The sequence below is a fragment of the Cricetulus griseus genome, chromosome 2, assembly GCF_003668045.3.
Source record: "Cricetulus griseus strain 17A/GY chromosome 2, alternate assembly CriGri-PICRH-1.0, whole genome shotgun sequence".
In the NCBI taxonomy this organism is placed as follows: domain Eukaryota; kingdom Metazoa; phylum Chordata; class Mammalia; order Rodentia; family Cricetidae; genus Cricetulus; species Cricetulus griseus.
Window position 1 is genome coordinate 101,451,855 of NC_048595.1, and position 12,435 is coordinate 101,464,289.

The window sequence follows — 12,435 nt, forward strand, 5'->3', positions numbered from 1 at the left end:
ACAGGAGGATCTCTGTGAGTTGGAGACCAGCCTGGTCTACAAGAGCTAGTTCCAGGACAGCCTCCAAAGCCACAGAGAAACCCTGCCTCCAAAAACAAGCAAACAAACAAAAAAATCTAACATGGGTACAGGAAATGCTGTCTCTAAAAATCAAACAGCTTGCTGGGTGGGCAGTGGTGCTGGAAATCTTTAATCCCAGCACTCGGAAGAGGTAAGCGGATCTCTATGAGTTCGAGGCCAGCCTTGTATACAGATCAAGTTCCAGGACAGCCAAGGTTACACTGAGAAACCCTATCAGGAAAGACCAAAAAATAAAAAAAAAAAAACCCAAGTCAAACAAGAAGCTGGTAAGATGGCTCAGCAAACAAAGACACTGACACTCCCCTTTAAGCCTAATGACCTGAGTTTGATCCACAATATGGGAGGAGACAAATGAATCCAAAAGTTGTCCTCTGACCTCAAGGTGCACACATTGGAATTAACAGAGCAGAGGCTGGAGAGATGGCTCAGCAGTTTAGAGCACTGGCTGAATTCAATTCCCTGCACCCACATAGTGCCTTACAACGTCTATACTTGTAGTCCCACCGGATCCAATGCCCTTTCTCATGTACATGCAGACAACATACCCATATACATAAAAAATACATAAATAGAGCAAAGAGCCCATACACTAAAGAGTTTATACATACTTGCACACTACTAGCAAGCTTTGCTCACTAGAGAAAACTTAGTTATTTTGAAAGAGACAGGCAAGGTCTCAACTATCAGTAGAGTACGGACTGGCCTCAGTAATTTCAAAACCTTATGACAATCCTGCTTCAGCCTCCTCTATACTGAGATTATAGGTGTGAGCCACCACGCTTACCAACTAAAGATTTTTTTTTTTTTTTTTTTGCAGAGGTGAAGACTGAATCCATGGGGTGCAGCAGCTGGAAAATATGCCCTTCCCCCCAAGGTTTCTCTGTGTATCCCAGGCTGGCCTCTGCCTCCCAAGTAAAGCGTTTCTTAAAAGAACAAATAAAACTTTCCTGAGGTAGAAAGAGCCACAGCAAGGGAGATGAGGCTGCCCTCAAAGCTGGCAATAACAGATTCCCTTAAAATACAATATTGTAGTCTTCATTATCCTCCCTGCCAGTTCACCACTTACTATGTTTATTAAATGACCTCTTTCAACAACTTCAGCTGGAACTGGAACTCAGTGGTAGAGTACTTTGCCTAACCTATGTAGGTCCTTAGCCTTGGCAGCAAACACTCTTAACCAGCTCAGCCATCCTGTGATAACTTTTAACTGCAGCTGTAACACACTGAAAACCTTGTTTTAAAACAAAAGCACTAAAATTCTAAAAAATAATAATGATCATAAATTCACCTTTCTCCAAGGAGAAACTAATCAGATAAGGAGAAGAACAGCAGAAAATGCCACTGAACAAATTTCTCACAAAGACTGAAAAAAAAAAAAAACCCTATTAAGAGTTTTGGAGCCGGACTGGGCGTTGGTGGCTCATGCCTTTAATCCCAGCACTCGGGAGGCAGAGGCAGATGGATCTCTGTGAGTTCAAGGCCAGACTGGTCTCTAGAGCGAGTGCCAGGATAGACTCCAAAGCTACACAGAGAAACCCTGTCTGAGGGGGTGGGGGTGGGGGTTCATGCTTTGCCAAAGATCTGGCTCAACAGGTAAAAAATAGCATTTACTACCAAGTTTGATGATCTGAGTTCCATCTCTGGTACCCACATTCCAAAAGCACAGAACTAACTCTGTGCACCATGGATCATGTTAGCATACAGATACACCTAAATATAAGATTCAGGGCTAGAGAGATGGCTGAGAGGTCAAAGACCCAGGTTTGAGTTCAAGCACCCACAGGTAAGACATCTTCAGCTCTCTTCAGGCACCAGGCACACTTGTGGCACACAGACACAAAAGCAGGGCACTTACATTAAAAAAAAAAAAAAAAAAAAAAAGCAGCCAGGTGGTGGTGATGGTGGTGGTAGTGCACACCTTTAATCTCAGACCTCAGGAAGTAGAGACAGGCAGATGTCTGAGTTCCAGGCCAGCCAGGGCCACACAGACAAACCTTGTTTCAAAACAACAACAAAAAAGGTGCAACAGGAGCTGGAGAGCTGGCTCAGCTTTAAGAGCATTGGCTGCTCTTGAAGAGAAACCAGATTCAGTTCCTAGCACTCACTCAGGGGCTCACAACCACCTGTGACTCTAGCTCCAGGAGATCCAATGCCCTCTTCTGGCCTCCTCAAAAAATCAGGCCACACGATGCACACACATACACACAAGCACGCATATATACACATAAAATAAAAATAAATAATAATAATTATCTTGGTTTCTGAGTCCAGGTTTCTCTATATAGCTCTGGCTATAAAGGAAAAAAAAAAAATTAGGAGGTAGAGATGGCTCTTCCAGAGGACCAGGGTTCAAGTTCCAGCACCCACATAGCAACTCACAACCATCTGTAACACCAGTTACAGGGTATCTGGTGACCTCTTCTGTCCTCCATACACCAGGTATGCACATGGTACACAGACATACATGTAGGCAAAACACCAAGACACATAAAAAAAAAAAATTAAAAATTTTAAAGAATTTCTGAGAGCCATGAGTTGTGGCACACACCTTTAATTTTGGCATTCGGCAGGTGTATTGAGTTCAAGGCCAACCTGGTCTGAGTTCCAGGACATTGGGGACTTTGCAGGAATCCTGTTTCAATACCACTACTACCCCCCAAAAAGAATCTCTGAGAGTGAGAATGACAGTAGGTAAGAGCATTTGTTGTTTTTCAAGAGAACCCAAGATTGGTTTCCAGCAACCACATTAGTGGGCTTACAACCCTCTGCAACTCTAATTCTAGGGGATCTGATGTCCTCTTCTGACTCCTAAAAGAACCCCACCCCATGGCAAACAGACCCCCCCCCTCTCTCTCACACACACACACACACACACACACACACAGTATTTCTTTAAAGATTTTTCAGAGCTGGAAAGATGGCTGGGAGGTTAAAAGCAGTGGCTGCTCTTCCAAAGGTCCTGAGTTCAATTCCCAGCAACCACATGGTGGTTTACAACCACCTATAATGAGATCTGGTGCCTTCTTTTAGTGTGCAAGCATACATGCAGGGGAGCACTGTATACATAATAAATAAATCTTTAAAAAAGATTTTTCACTTCTTATGTTGAGGATAACTCAGCTGGCAGAGTACTTGTCTGGCACACACCATACCCTGGATTCAATCTCCAGCATGACAGAAACCTGGCTTGGTGGCAAAAGCCTGCAATACTGGCACTTGGGAGTGGGAGGCAAGATCAGAAGTTTAAGGTCATCCCTGGTTACAAAGAAAGTTCAAGCCAACCTAGGTTATATGAGGCATGTCTTTAAAAAAAAAAAAGAGTATTTCCATACTTTACTAGAAAAGGGTAGCACAGACCTGTTACCCTGACACTTCAGAGGCCTGAGAAGAGAGTGGTGAAAGTCAGCACAAGTTACAGAGTATGTTCCTGGCCATCATGAACTACATAACCAGGATCTCATCCTGTAGCACAGGCAGACACTGACACTGCATATATGAACCATGAGAGTAAGGGGTTTTGGATAGGGGTGGGGAATGGGTATCATTTTTCTTAAACAAAACTACAGGTAAAAATGCTGAGGTGCTGAGGACAAAGCTTCAATGACAGACTTTGAGAAGCCCTAGGTTCAAATTCCAGCATCAAAAAATTAGTATAGGGGAAGACAAGATGGATCAGCAGGTAAACCTCTTCCCATACAAGCCTGTAAATGTGAGTTTTAATTCCTAGAACCCACACAAAGGTAGGAGAAAACGACACCCACAAGCTATCCTCTGGTCTCCACAAACAAGCCATGGCTTGTGCTCACCCATATTCACAAACACATCACACACACACACACACACACAAATTTAATTAGGACAGAAAAAAATAGGGCACACAAATACTAATATTAAGAAATTTAAACTGGTTGGGCGGTGGGTAGCGCACACCTTTAGTCCCAGCACTCGGGAGGCAGAAGCAAGAGGATCTCTGTGAATTCAAGATCATCCTGGTCTACAACAGCTAGTTCCAGGACAACCTCCAAAAGCCACAGAGAAACCCTGTCTCGAAAAACCAAAGAAAAAAAAAAAAGAAAAAGAAAAAGAAATTTAAACTGGATGTGGTAGAGCAAACCTTTAATTCTAACACTCACTGGCAGACAGAGCACTAAGTTGGAGGCAAGCCTGGTCTACAGAAAGTTCTAGGATAACCAGGGCTACAGAGGGACCCTGTTTCGAAAACCACCCTCCAAAAAATTTAAGCAGGGGCTGAAGAGTTAGCTCAGTGGCTAAGAGCATCTTCGGCTCTTACACAGGACCCCGGTTCAATTCCTAGCACCCACAAAGTAGCTGACAACCATTTGTAACTCCAGTTTCAGAGGATCCAATGCTCTCTTTTGAACTCCAAAAACACCAAGCAAGCACACATACATACATACATACATACATACATACATACATACATACATGAAAGTACACACGAAAAACAGATACACATAAAAGAAATTTTACAAGGAGGGACAGGAACAGGGCTTGGTGGCACACGACTTTAATCCCAGAACTCAGGAGGCAAAGACAGGTGGATCTCTGAGTTTGAAGCCAGCCTGGTCTACAGAGCTAGGTCCAAGATAGCAAGAGTTACACAAGAGAAACCCTGTCTTGAAAAACAAAACAAATATATTAAATAGGAAATAAAGCCCTTTTTCTTTCTCTCCTCCTGCAGTTGGCCTAGAACTTACTAATGTAGACTAGACTGGTCTCTAACTTGCTTTCATAACTCCTGCCTTTGCTTCCTGATTGCTGGGATTTCAGGGACATGTCTGGGTTTGGGCAATAATGGAGATGGAACCCAGGGCTTTAACCATGCTAGGTGAGTCCTCTACCACTGAGGTACCCCCTGGTCCCCAAAGCCAATCTTGCTACCAGGACTGAAGCTATATATAATTTATTCTGCTGTGTGTGTGTTGTTGGAGTTTAAAATCAGGGCTTCATTCATGCTAAGCAAGTGCTCTACCACTGAGCTACATTCCCAGCCCAAAGCCTTTACTTTAAATTAGTGTATGCTACAGAAGTATCTCCATATTATCAATTCCAAATCAAGAGTGTCACACTGTGTTCCCCATTAGTAAACAGAAGTAGTTACTTTCTTTCCTAGTTTTAGTTGTTTGTTTTTTTTTTTTTAAACACAAATTCCAATAGAGGGAGATTAACTACAATCCATTTACCTTAATTATTGGTTGTTCTAGTAACGATACTTTTTGGAAATTAAACTGTATCCTTGAGCCAGGCATGGTGGTACAGGCCTTTAATCCTAGCACTCAGAAGGTAAAAGCAGGTAGATCTCTATGAATTCAAGGCCAGCCTGGTCTACAGAGAGTTTTCCAGGACAGCCAGGGCTACAAAGAGAAACCCTGTCTCAACCAAAAAAAAAAAAAAAAAAAAAAAAAAAGCAAAACAAACTGTATCCTTTAAAATTAACCAAGAGTTTGCTTTCAAAGTATTTTCTAGGAAAGTTATCAGATGAATTCCACTTTGTGCAATACTTCCAATATCTACAAATAAAATGTTTATATTTGACAGTACATGACATACCACAACATGGACACAATAATACCCTTTCCAATCTGTCACTAATAACTTGAGCCTTTACTTAGTAATTTTAAGCACCTGCATCTAAAAAAAAGTATAGTGTATACTGACCACAAAAGACAAAGCAAACAGTTGGTAAGGATACCACTCTTACATAATATTCTAAAAATGTCCTTTTACTAAGTATTCAGCAACTGTCACATGCATGAATGTTGAGCATACCCTATCAATCCTATTTTCAACAAAGTTGACCCAGTTTAAGGCCTGAAATTGAGGCTTTTGAACGGTAGAAAGTAAGAGTTAAGTAATTGGGTAGTCCTAAAAATACACATCACATCTACATGACTAAGATATTCGTTTAAAACTTGTGCCAAGATAACCCCTCCCTTCAAAACAAACTAAAATTGACTCACTGGCCTATTTTTCTTAATTCTGGAAATAAAAATAAATAAATAAATGGATTCCTAAACACTCATTTCCTCTGTCTCTAACCCCCTACTCCATCTTCACTCGGGGTTTCCACCCTCCAAAAAAACGCTTTAGTCAAATCAAGACAAAAAACAAACAAACAAACAAACACACACACACAAAACCTCAGTGTCTCCAAGTACTGAATTCAGGAATAATGCAGGAAAAACAAAGGAAACAATGTCTATATAGTGGCTGCCTAAGGAGCCACTCCACCGTGAGAAACCCTGTCACCTCGGATGCTTCTCATTTGTGGGACGACCCCATTTGCAGAAGCCAACCTCCTATGCAAAAGCTTTCAATTTTCTCTCCCTAAAAGTGGGAAACTATCAATCTCTCTGACTGACACATTCCACCCTTTGTGGATGTTTGTACATGGTGTGTGTGTGGGGGGGGGGGTGCTAATAAACTTGGTAGGAAAGGACAAAGGGCATTTTAAAAGCAGGGGAGACTATGAAGTAAATGGAGAACGAGGGCAGAAATAGGGCTAAATTAAAGTCCCCTCAAGCAGATGAGCAAAGCAACGCCAGCATACCACCCTCCCTTTTATGCCCCCCTCCACCCTGTCCTCTTCCTTATTAGCATCTACTGGAATCAAAAGTTAGACTACTCCTACCCAAGACAAACAAATCCTTCAAATGTCAGAGCACTAGCAACATCGGGAATGACAGGCTAATGTTCTTCCCCCACACCCCCCCCCAAAAAGAGAAAAGTCCAATCCAATAAGTGCAGGTCACCCTGCCCTCTGGGGCAGTTCCAGCCTGCGCAGAGAATGCTCGGATGGATCGAGAAAGAGAAGATAGACCATCTCTATTTCCACACACCCTCAGCTGGAGAAACAAAACAAAGGCAGCCCTCCTTCCCGGTAGCCACTACCCCAGCCACAGAGGCTTTCCTATTTCCCGGTGCAGTCTGGCCTCCCGCCCCCGCCCCATGACAAAGAAAAGGCACTTGGTGAGCAAGGCCTTCCTGCCTCCACGGATGGGGGAGGGGGCTGCGAGGTGAGGAGCCCCCTCGGCTCCCCCGCGCTCACGCTCCCGGCCCGCGGCGGACAGCGGAGCCCCGGGGAGCCGGATCCGGGAAGGGGTGGGGGGTACCTTGAAGTAGCCGCCTTCGTAGAGGGTGTTAGGGGGTCCGAAGATGGCCACCTCCCAGTTGTAGAGGTCGGACTCATCCACCAGGGTGATCCGGAAGCCCTCCACTGGTTCCTCCTGCAGGGATTTCAGCTCAAGCATCAAGGCTTTTTGCGAGCTGGTCATCTGCTGCTGGGCCATCGCGGCGGCGGCCGTGCGGGGCCGCGGCCCCAGTCCTCGCGCACCCGCCGGGCCGGACCAGGCCCCTCCCCTCCGCTCGCCCTCGGGCCGGGCCGGGCCCCTGTCTTCACACGCCTGGCGGGGCCGGATCAGGCCCCAGACGGCCCGCGGGCCCGCCCGGGGTCCTCCTCACTCTCGACGCGGACCGGCCCGGGCCCTCCTCACACTCGGGCCGGGCGGGGGCGGGCCTGAGGGAGTTGGGGGAATCCGCTCCCGGCCCCGGGCCTCCCCCCCCCGGAGGGGGCCTCTACTTGGGGGGGGGGAGTGGAGGTGGAAGCGAAGGAAGGCGGCGGAGGGCAGGCGATGGTGAAGACAGGGGGGCCGGGCTGGGCCGGGAGCGCCGTGCTCGCTTGCCCTCTCGTTCTCCGCGGGGGCCGGAGGGGCGCACGAGGGAGGGCGCGCCGTGCGCTGGGGTCTCGGGACGGTGGTGGTGGTGGTGCGGTGGTGGCGGGCGCGGCGGCGGCGCGGCGGCGGCGGCTGCAACGGGGGGAGGGGCGGAGGAGAGGAGCGAGAGCGCCTCGCGCCGCGGGAGCGACAGAGCAGAGAAGGAGGGAGGGAGGGAGGGAGAGAGAGACGGAGGGAGGGAGGGAGAGAGGGAGGGAGAGGGAGGGGCGCGCGCCGGGAGGGGGGCGGCTCGCAGCGGCAGCGGCCCGGTGCGCGTGCGCGCGCCCCTCCTTCCCCCGCCCTCCTCGCTCGGCTTTGCTCGCCTCCTGCTCCCGCCTGCCAGCTTCTCCCCCGCCAGGCCCCACGGTGGCGGCGCTTTGTGACGCCCGCGCGTGTCCCCCACCCTTAAAGAGCCAAGCGGCGGTGGGGATCAAGGGCGGGCCGCCGAGGATCGCTTTGGGCCCTAAGTGACGGTTGTGCGGCTGGACGCCGCGGTTCCAGAGGCGTGCCCCGGAAGGAACCTCAGGTCCTAAGGCTCTCGGCGCTCTCGCCCTGTGTGTGTCCCTGGCCTCCGCAGTCTTCCTGCGTGGAGCCTGGTCCCCTGAGGGCTCCTCTCAGGGACACCTGGTCTGTGGTCCTCACACTTAGTAGATGCCAGAATAAGCTGCGTCTCCAGCTGATGAAGCCCCTAGGCAAGTCGCCCACCTTAGGGAAGGCAGTCTCCCAAAGGAGAACTAGAGAAAAGCAGATAAGCTAGCTCCCGCTCCCTTTTACCGAGAGAGGTTGTGTGGAAAGAGTAGAAAGCTAATGCTGAACCTGATTCCAGGTCCTCCGAGAGATTGGCAAGAGTGCTGCTTATAGCTTACAGTACCCGATTGCAAAATATTGAGGTTGGCCTGGTATGAGCTTGGAAAGGAAGAGGGGGGACAAAAGCAGAAGGGTCAGTGTGAGGCCAACCTGGTCAAGGAACTGATAGTTCCTTGCCAGTCAGGGCTACATTGTGAGAACCTATGTCTAAAAGCAAAAGGCTGTGGTTGAACTTTTACCTCCTACAGATCCGTTCTGCTTGATCTACCTGAACATGGCATGACTGAAGAGATAGGAAGACATAGTCTTCAGTCCCTGGGGTTAGGGTACTCAAGGATTGTTTGCTACAGAAACCAGGATACTGTTGGGCGAGGTGACTCACGCCTTTGATAGGCAGAGGCCGGTTGATTGAGTTCAAGGCCAGCCTAGTCTACATAGCAAGTTCCAAGACAGCCAGAGCTACATAGAGAAACCCTGTCTCAAAAAAACAGTAACCAGAATACTGAGACAGGTTCCAAACATACCATTTTGGGTTCAGAAAGCTCCATTCCAACTCCTTGTTTGATCAGTTTCTGTAAACTGATTAGTTACACCTAACAAAGAATTGTAGTGGTTAAATTTAATCTACAGCTAATACGACTTTATTTTTACCAAAGTTTCAGATTTATAAAGATAGGAAAGTTCTCATGTACTTAGCACCCAGTTTCCCTATCATAACATCTTCCATAGTATAGGGCAATTATTGTGATTTATAAAACAATACTGACTACTGCCTGTGATCCCAAGATCCTGGAGGCTGAAGCAGAAGGATCATTTCAAATTCTAGCCCTGACTGACTTACAGAAGAATCTGTCTTAAAACTCAAATGGTGCTACTGCTCACCTATAGTCCCAGCACTCTGGGAATAGAGACAAGAGGATCAGTTCTGGCTACAAGACCCTGTCTCAAAAACAAGGGGCCTGTGAGAAGCCTCAGCAGATAAAGGGAACTGCTGTTAAGCCTAATGACAGAGGAGTCCTACAAGTTGACCTCTGACCTACACTCAGTGGTTGCAGTGGCACACACCAAATAAATAAATGATGTAAAAAATTGTTTAAATATTTTGGCCAGGGGTTGGTGGCACATGCCTTTAATCCCAGCATTCGGGAGGCAGAGGCAGGTGGAGCAGAGGCAGGTGGATCTGTGAGTTCGAGGCCAGCCTGGTCTTCAGAGCGAGTGCCAGGACAGCCTCCAAAGCTACAGAGAAACCCATGTCTTGAGACAAAAACAAGGAAAAAAATCCATATACACATTAAATAAAAACTTTTTTTCTTGTATTTTTGAGACAGGGAACTATGTAGCCCTGACTGTCCTAGAACTCACTGTGTAGACCAGGTTGGCCTCAAACCCTCATACTCAATGAGATCCACCTGCCTGTGCCTCCTGAGTGCTGGCGTTAAAAGTGTGTGTGGGGGGGTGTTTTTCAAGACAGAGTTTCTTTTTTTTAAATAGTTTTTCTTTGTTTGCTTTTCAAGAACTTGCTCTGTAGACCAAGCTGGCCACCACAGCCTAGCATACCTGGCAACTTATAAAAAGTTTCTTTAAACCCCAAATTTTCCAGTTCTGCCACTCTCTTTCTCTTTAAACAGTGGCCTAGATCCCAACATTGCAGATCGTGAAGATCGGAGGATCCTCACCTTAGAGGTTGAGCCTGGTGACACTATTCTCAGGGACAAAATCCAAAATAAGGAAGGCATCCAGCACAACTAGCAGCACTGACGTTCACTAGGAAGCAGCTGCAGGATGCATGACCACACCTGGTCAGACTGCAATATCCAGAAAGAGTTCCTCTGCACCTGTGTGGTGGCATCATAGAGCAAGGGACAGCTCACCCAGAAGTACATCTGGGACAAGATGATCTGTCACAAATGCTGTAACTGCTGCACCCAGGTGCAGTCTAGTCAACTGTCACAAGAAGTACACAACAACAACCAACCTGTACCCTGCCCCCCCCAAAAAAGGTCAAATGAAGTTGAGGGCCTGCTTGGCCCATGATTCCAGAGTCCAGCAAAGTTGTTCTCCCATCATCTGCAAATATATGCCAATACTGATGCGTTACTATCACCTGAAGCTTGGGTTTTATTCACATTGTCTTTGATTTTACCAATGTCATTTTCTTTTTCTTTTTCTTTTTCTTTTTTTTTTTTTTTTTTTGAGGGGGACACAGTTTGAGACAGGGTTTCTCTGTGTAGCCCTGGGTGTCCTAGAATGTGTTCTATATCTGTAGACCAGGCTGGTCTCGAACTCAGAGATTAATGTCATTTTTCTATTTCTGCATTCCATCCATTCTTAACTAGTACAATTTCTTAGACTTTTCTTCCTTTTGATGACTTTGACACTTTTAAAAAATACTGGTGGGGGATTGGGGATTGGGGTTGGAGAGATGGCTCAGAAGTAAAGAGTACTGGCTGCCCTTCCAGAGGACCCAGGTTCAGTTCCCAGCACTCACATGGCAGCTCACAACTGTCTGTAGCTCCAGTTCCAGGGATTCAACACCCTCACACAGACATACATGCAAACCAAACACCAGCAGATATTAAAAAATAAAAAGGAATCATTAAAAAACAATTTTTAAGGCCTGAAGAGATGGCTCAGAGGTTGGGAGTGCTGACTGCTGTTCCAGAGGTCCTGAGTTCGGTTCCCGGCAGCCACATGGTGGCTCACAACCATCCATTATGAGATCTGGTGCCCTCTTCTGGTGTGCAGATATACACGGAAGCAGAATGTTGTATACATAATAAATAAAATCGTGAAAAAAAAAAAAAAAACTTGGGCTTTGGTGGCTCAGGCCTTTAAAAAAAAAACAATTTTTAAGAATATTGTTTTTGGGTTTTTGTTTTTGTTTTGCCAGGCTGTGGTGGCTCATACCTTTAATCCCAACACCTGGGAGGCTGAGGCAGGCAGATCTCTTATGAGTTCGAGACCAGCCTGGTCTACAAGAGCTAGTTTCAGGACAGTCTCTAAAGCCACAGAGAAACCCTGTCTCGAAAAACAAAAAAAACAAAACAAATTGGTTTTTGCTTTTTAACTTTTATTTATTTGATCTGCATGTATGTCTGTGCAACATGTGCATTCCTGGTGCCCTCAGAAGTCATAAGAGGGTCAGCTCTCCTGGGACTGCAGCTGTGGGGAGATTGCAGTTGTGAGCTGCCATGTGGGTGCAAGCACTTGAACCTAGGTCTTCTGAAAGAGCAACCAGTACTGAGTCCTGTTTTTATTTTATTTTTATTTCTTATGGTGGTGCTGAAGATTAAAACCAGGGCCTCTGTCGTGGCTAGTTTTATGTTCATTTGGCACAAGGTAGAGTCATCTAAAAGGATGTTTCTGTAAGATCCAGCTGTAGGGCATTTTCTTCATTTGTGATTCATGGAGGAGGGCCCAGCCCATGGTGGGTGATGCCATCCCTGGGCTGGTGGTCCTAAGTTCTGTAAGAAAGTAAACTGAACAAGCCATGCTGAACAAGCCAGTAAGCAGAACCCCTCCATGGCCTCTGCATCAGCTCCTGCCTCCAGGTTCCTGTCCTGTTTGAGTTCCTGCCCTCACTGCTTTCGATGATGAACTGTTGTATGGAACTGTGAGTGAAATAAACCTTTTCTTCCTTAAATTGCTTTTGGTCATGGTGTTTCAACACAGCAATAGTAACCCTAACTCAGACAGCCTCCAAGCTAAGGAAGAACTCTACATCTGAGATATAGCCCTCAGTCATTTGCTTCTTCTTTTTCATTTTTTTCAAACAGGATCCCCCCCCCTTTTTTTAATCTATTGTTTTACAATG

The 12,435-nt window shown here is 46.5% G+C and overlaps 1 protein-coding gene and 1 long non-coding RNA gene across 2 annotated transcripts in view; one reads left to right on the forward strand and one right to left on the reverse strand.

The window, feature by feature from the left end:
• Nucleotides 1-7,876, reverse strand: part of Ube2r2 (ubiquitin conjugating enzyme E2 R2) — a 56,193-nt gene extending 48,317 nt beyond the window's left edge. The window contains exon 1 of the mRNA XM_027403355.1: nucleotides 7,215-7,876. Coding sequence (XP_027259156.1) covers nucleotides 7,215-7,391 — 177 coding nt within the window. The 5' untranslated portion in view covers nucleotides 7,392-7,876. The remainder of the gene's footprint in view (nucleotides 1-7,214) is intronic.
• Nucleotides 6,828-10,724, forward strand: LOC113834396. The gene is made up of 2 exons (XR_003482906.2): nucleotides 6,828-7,071; nucleotides 10,250-10,724. It is a non-coding gene; the product is annotated as an uncharacterized LOC113834396 (long non-coding RNA).
• The last annotated feature ends 1,711 nt before the right edge of the window (nucleotides 10,725-12,435 follow it).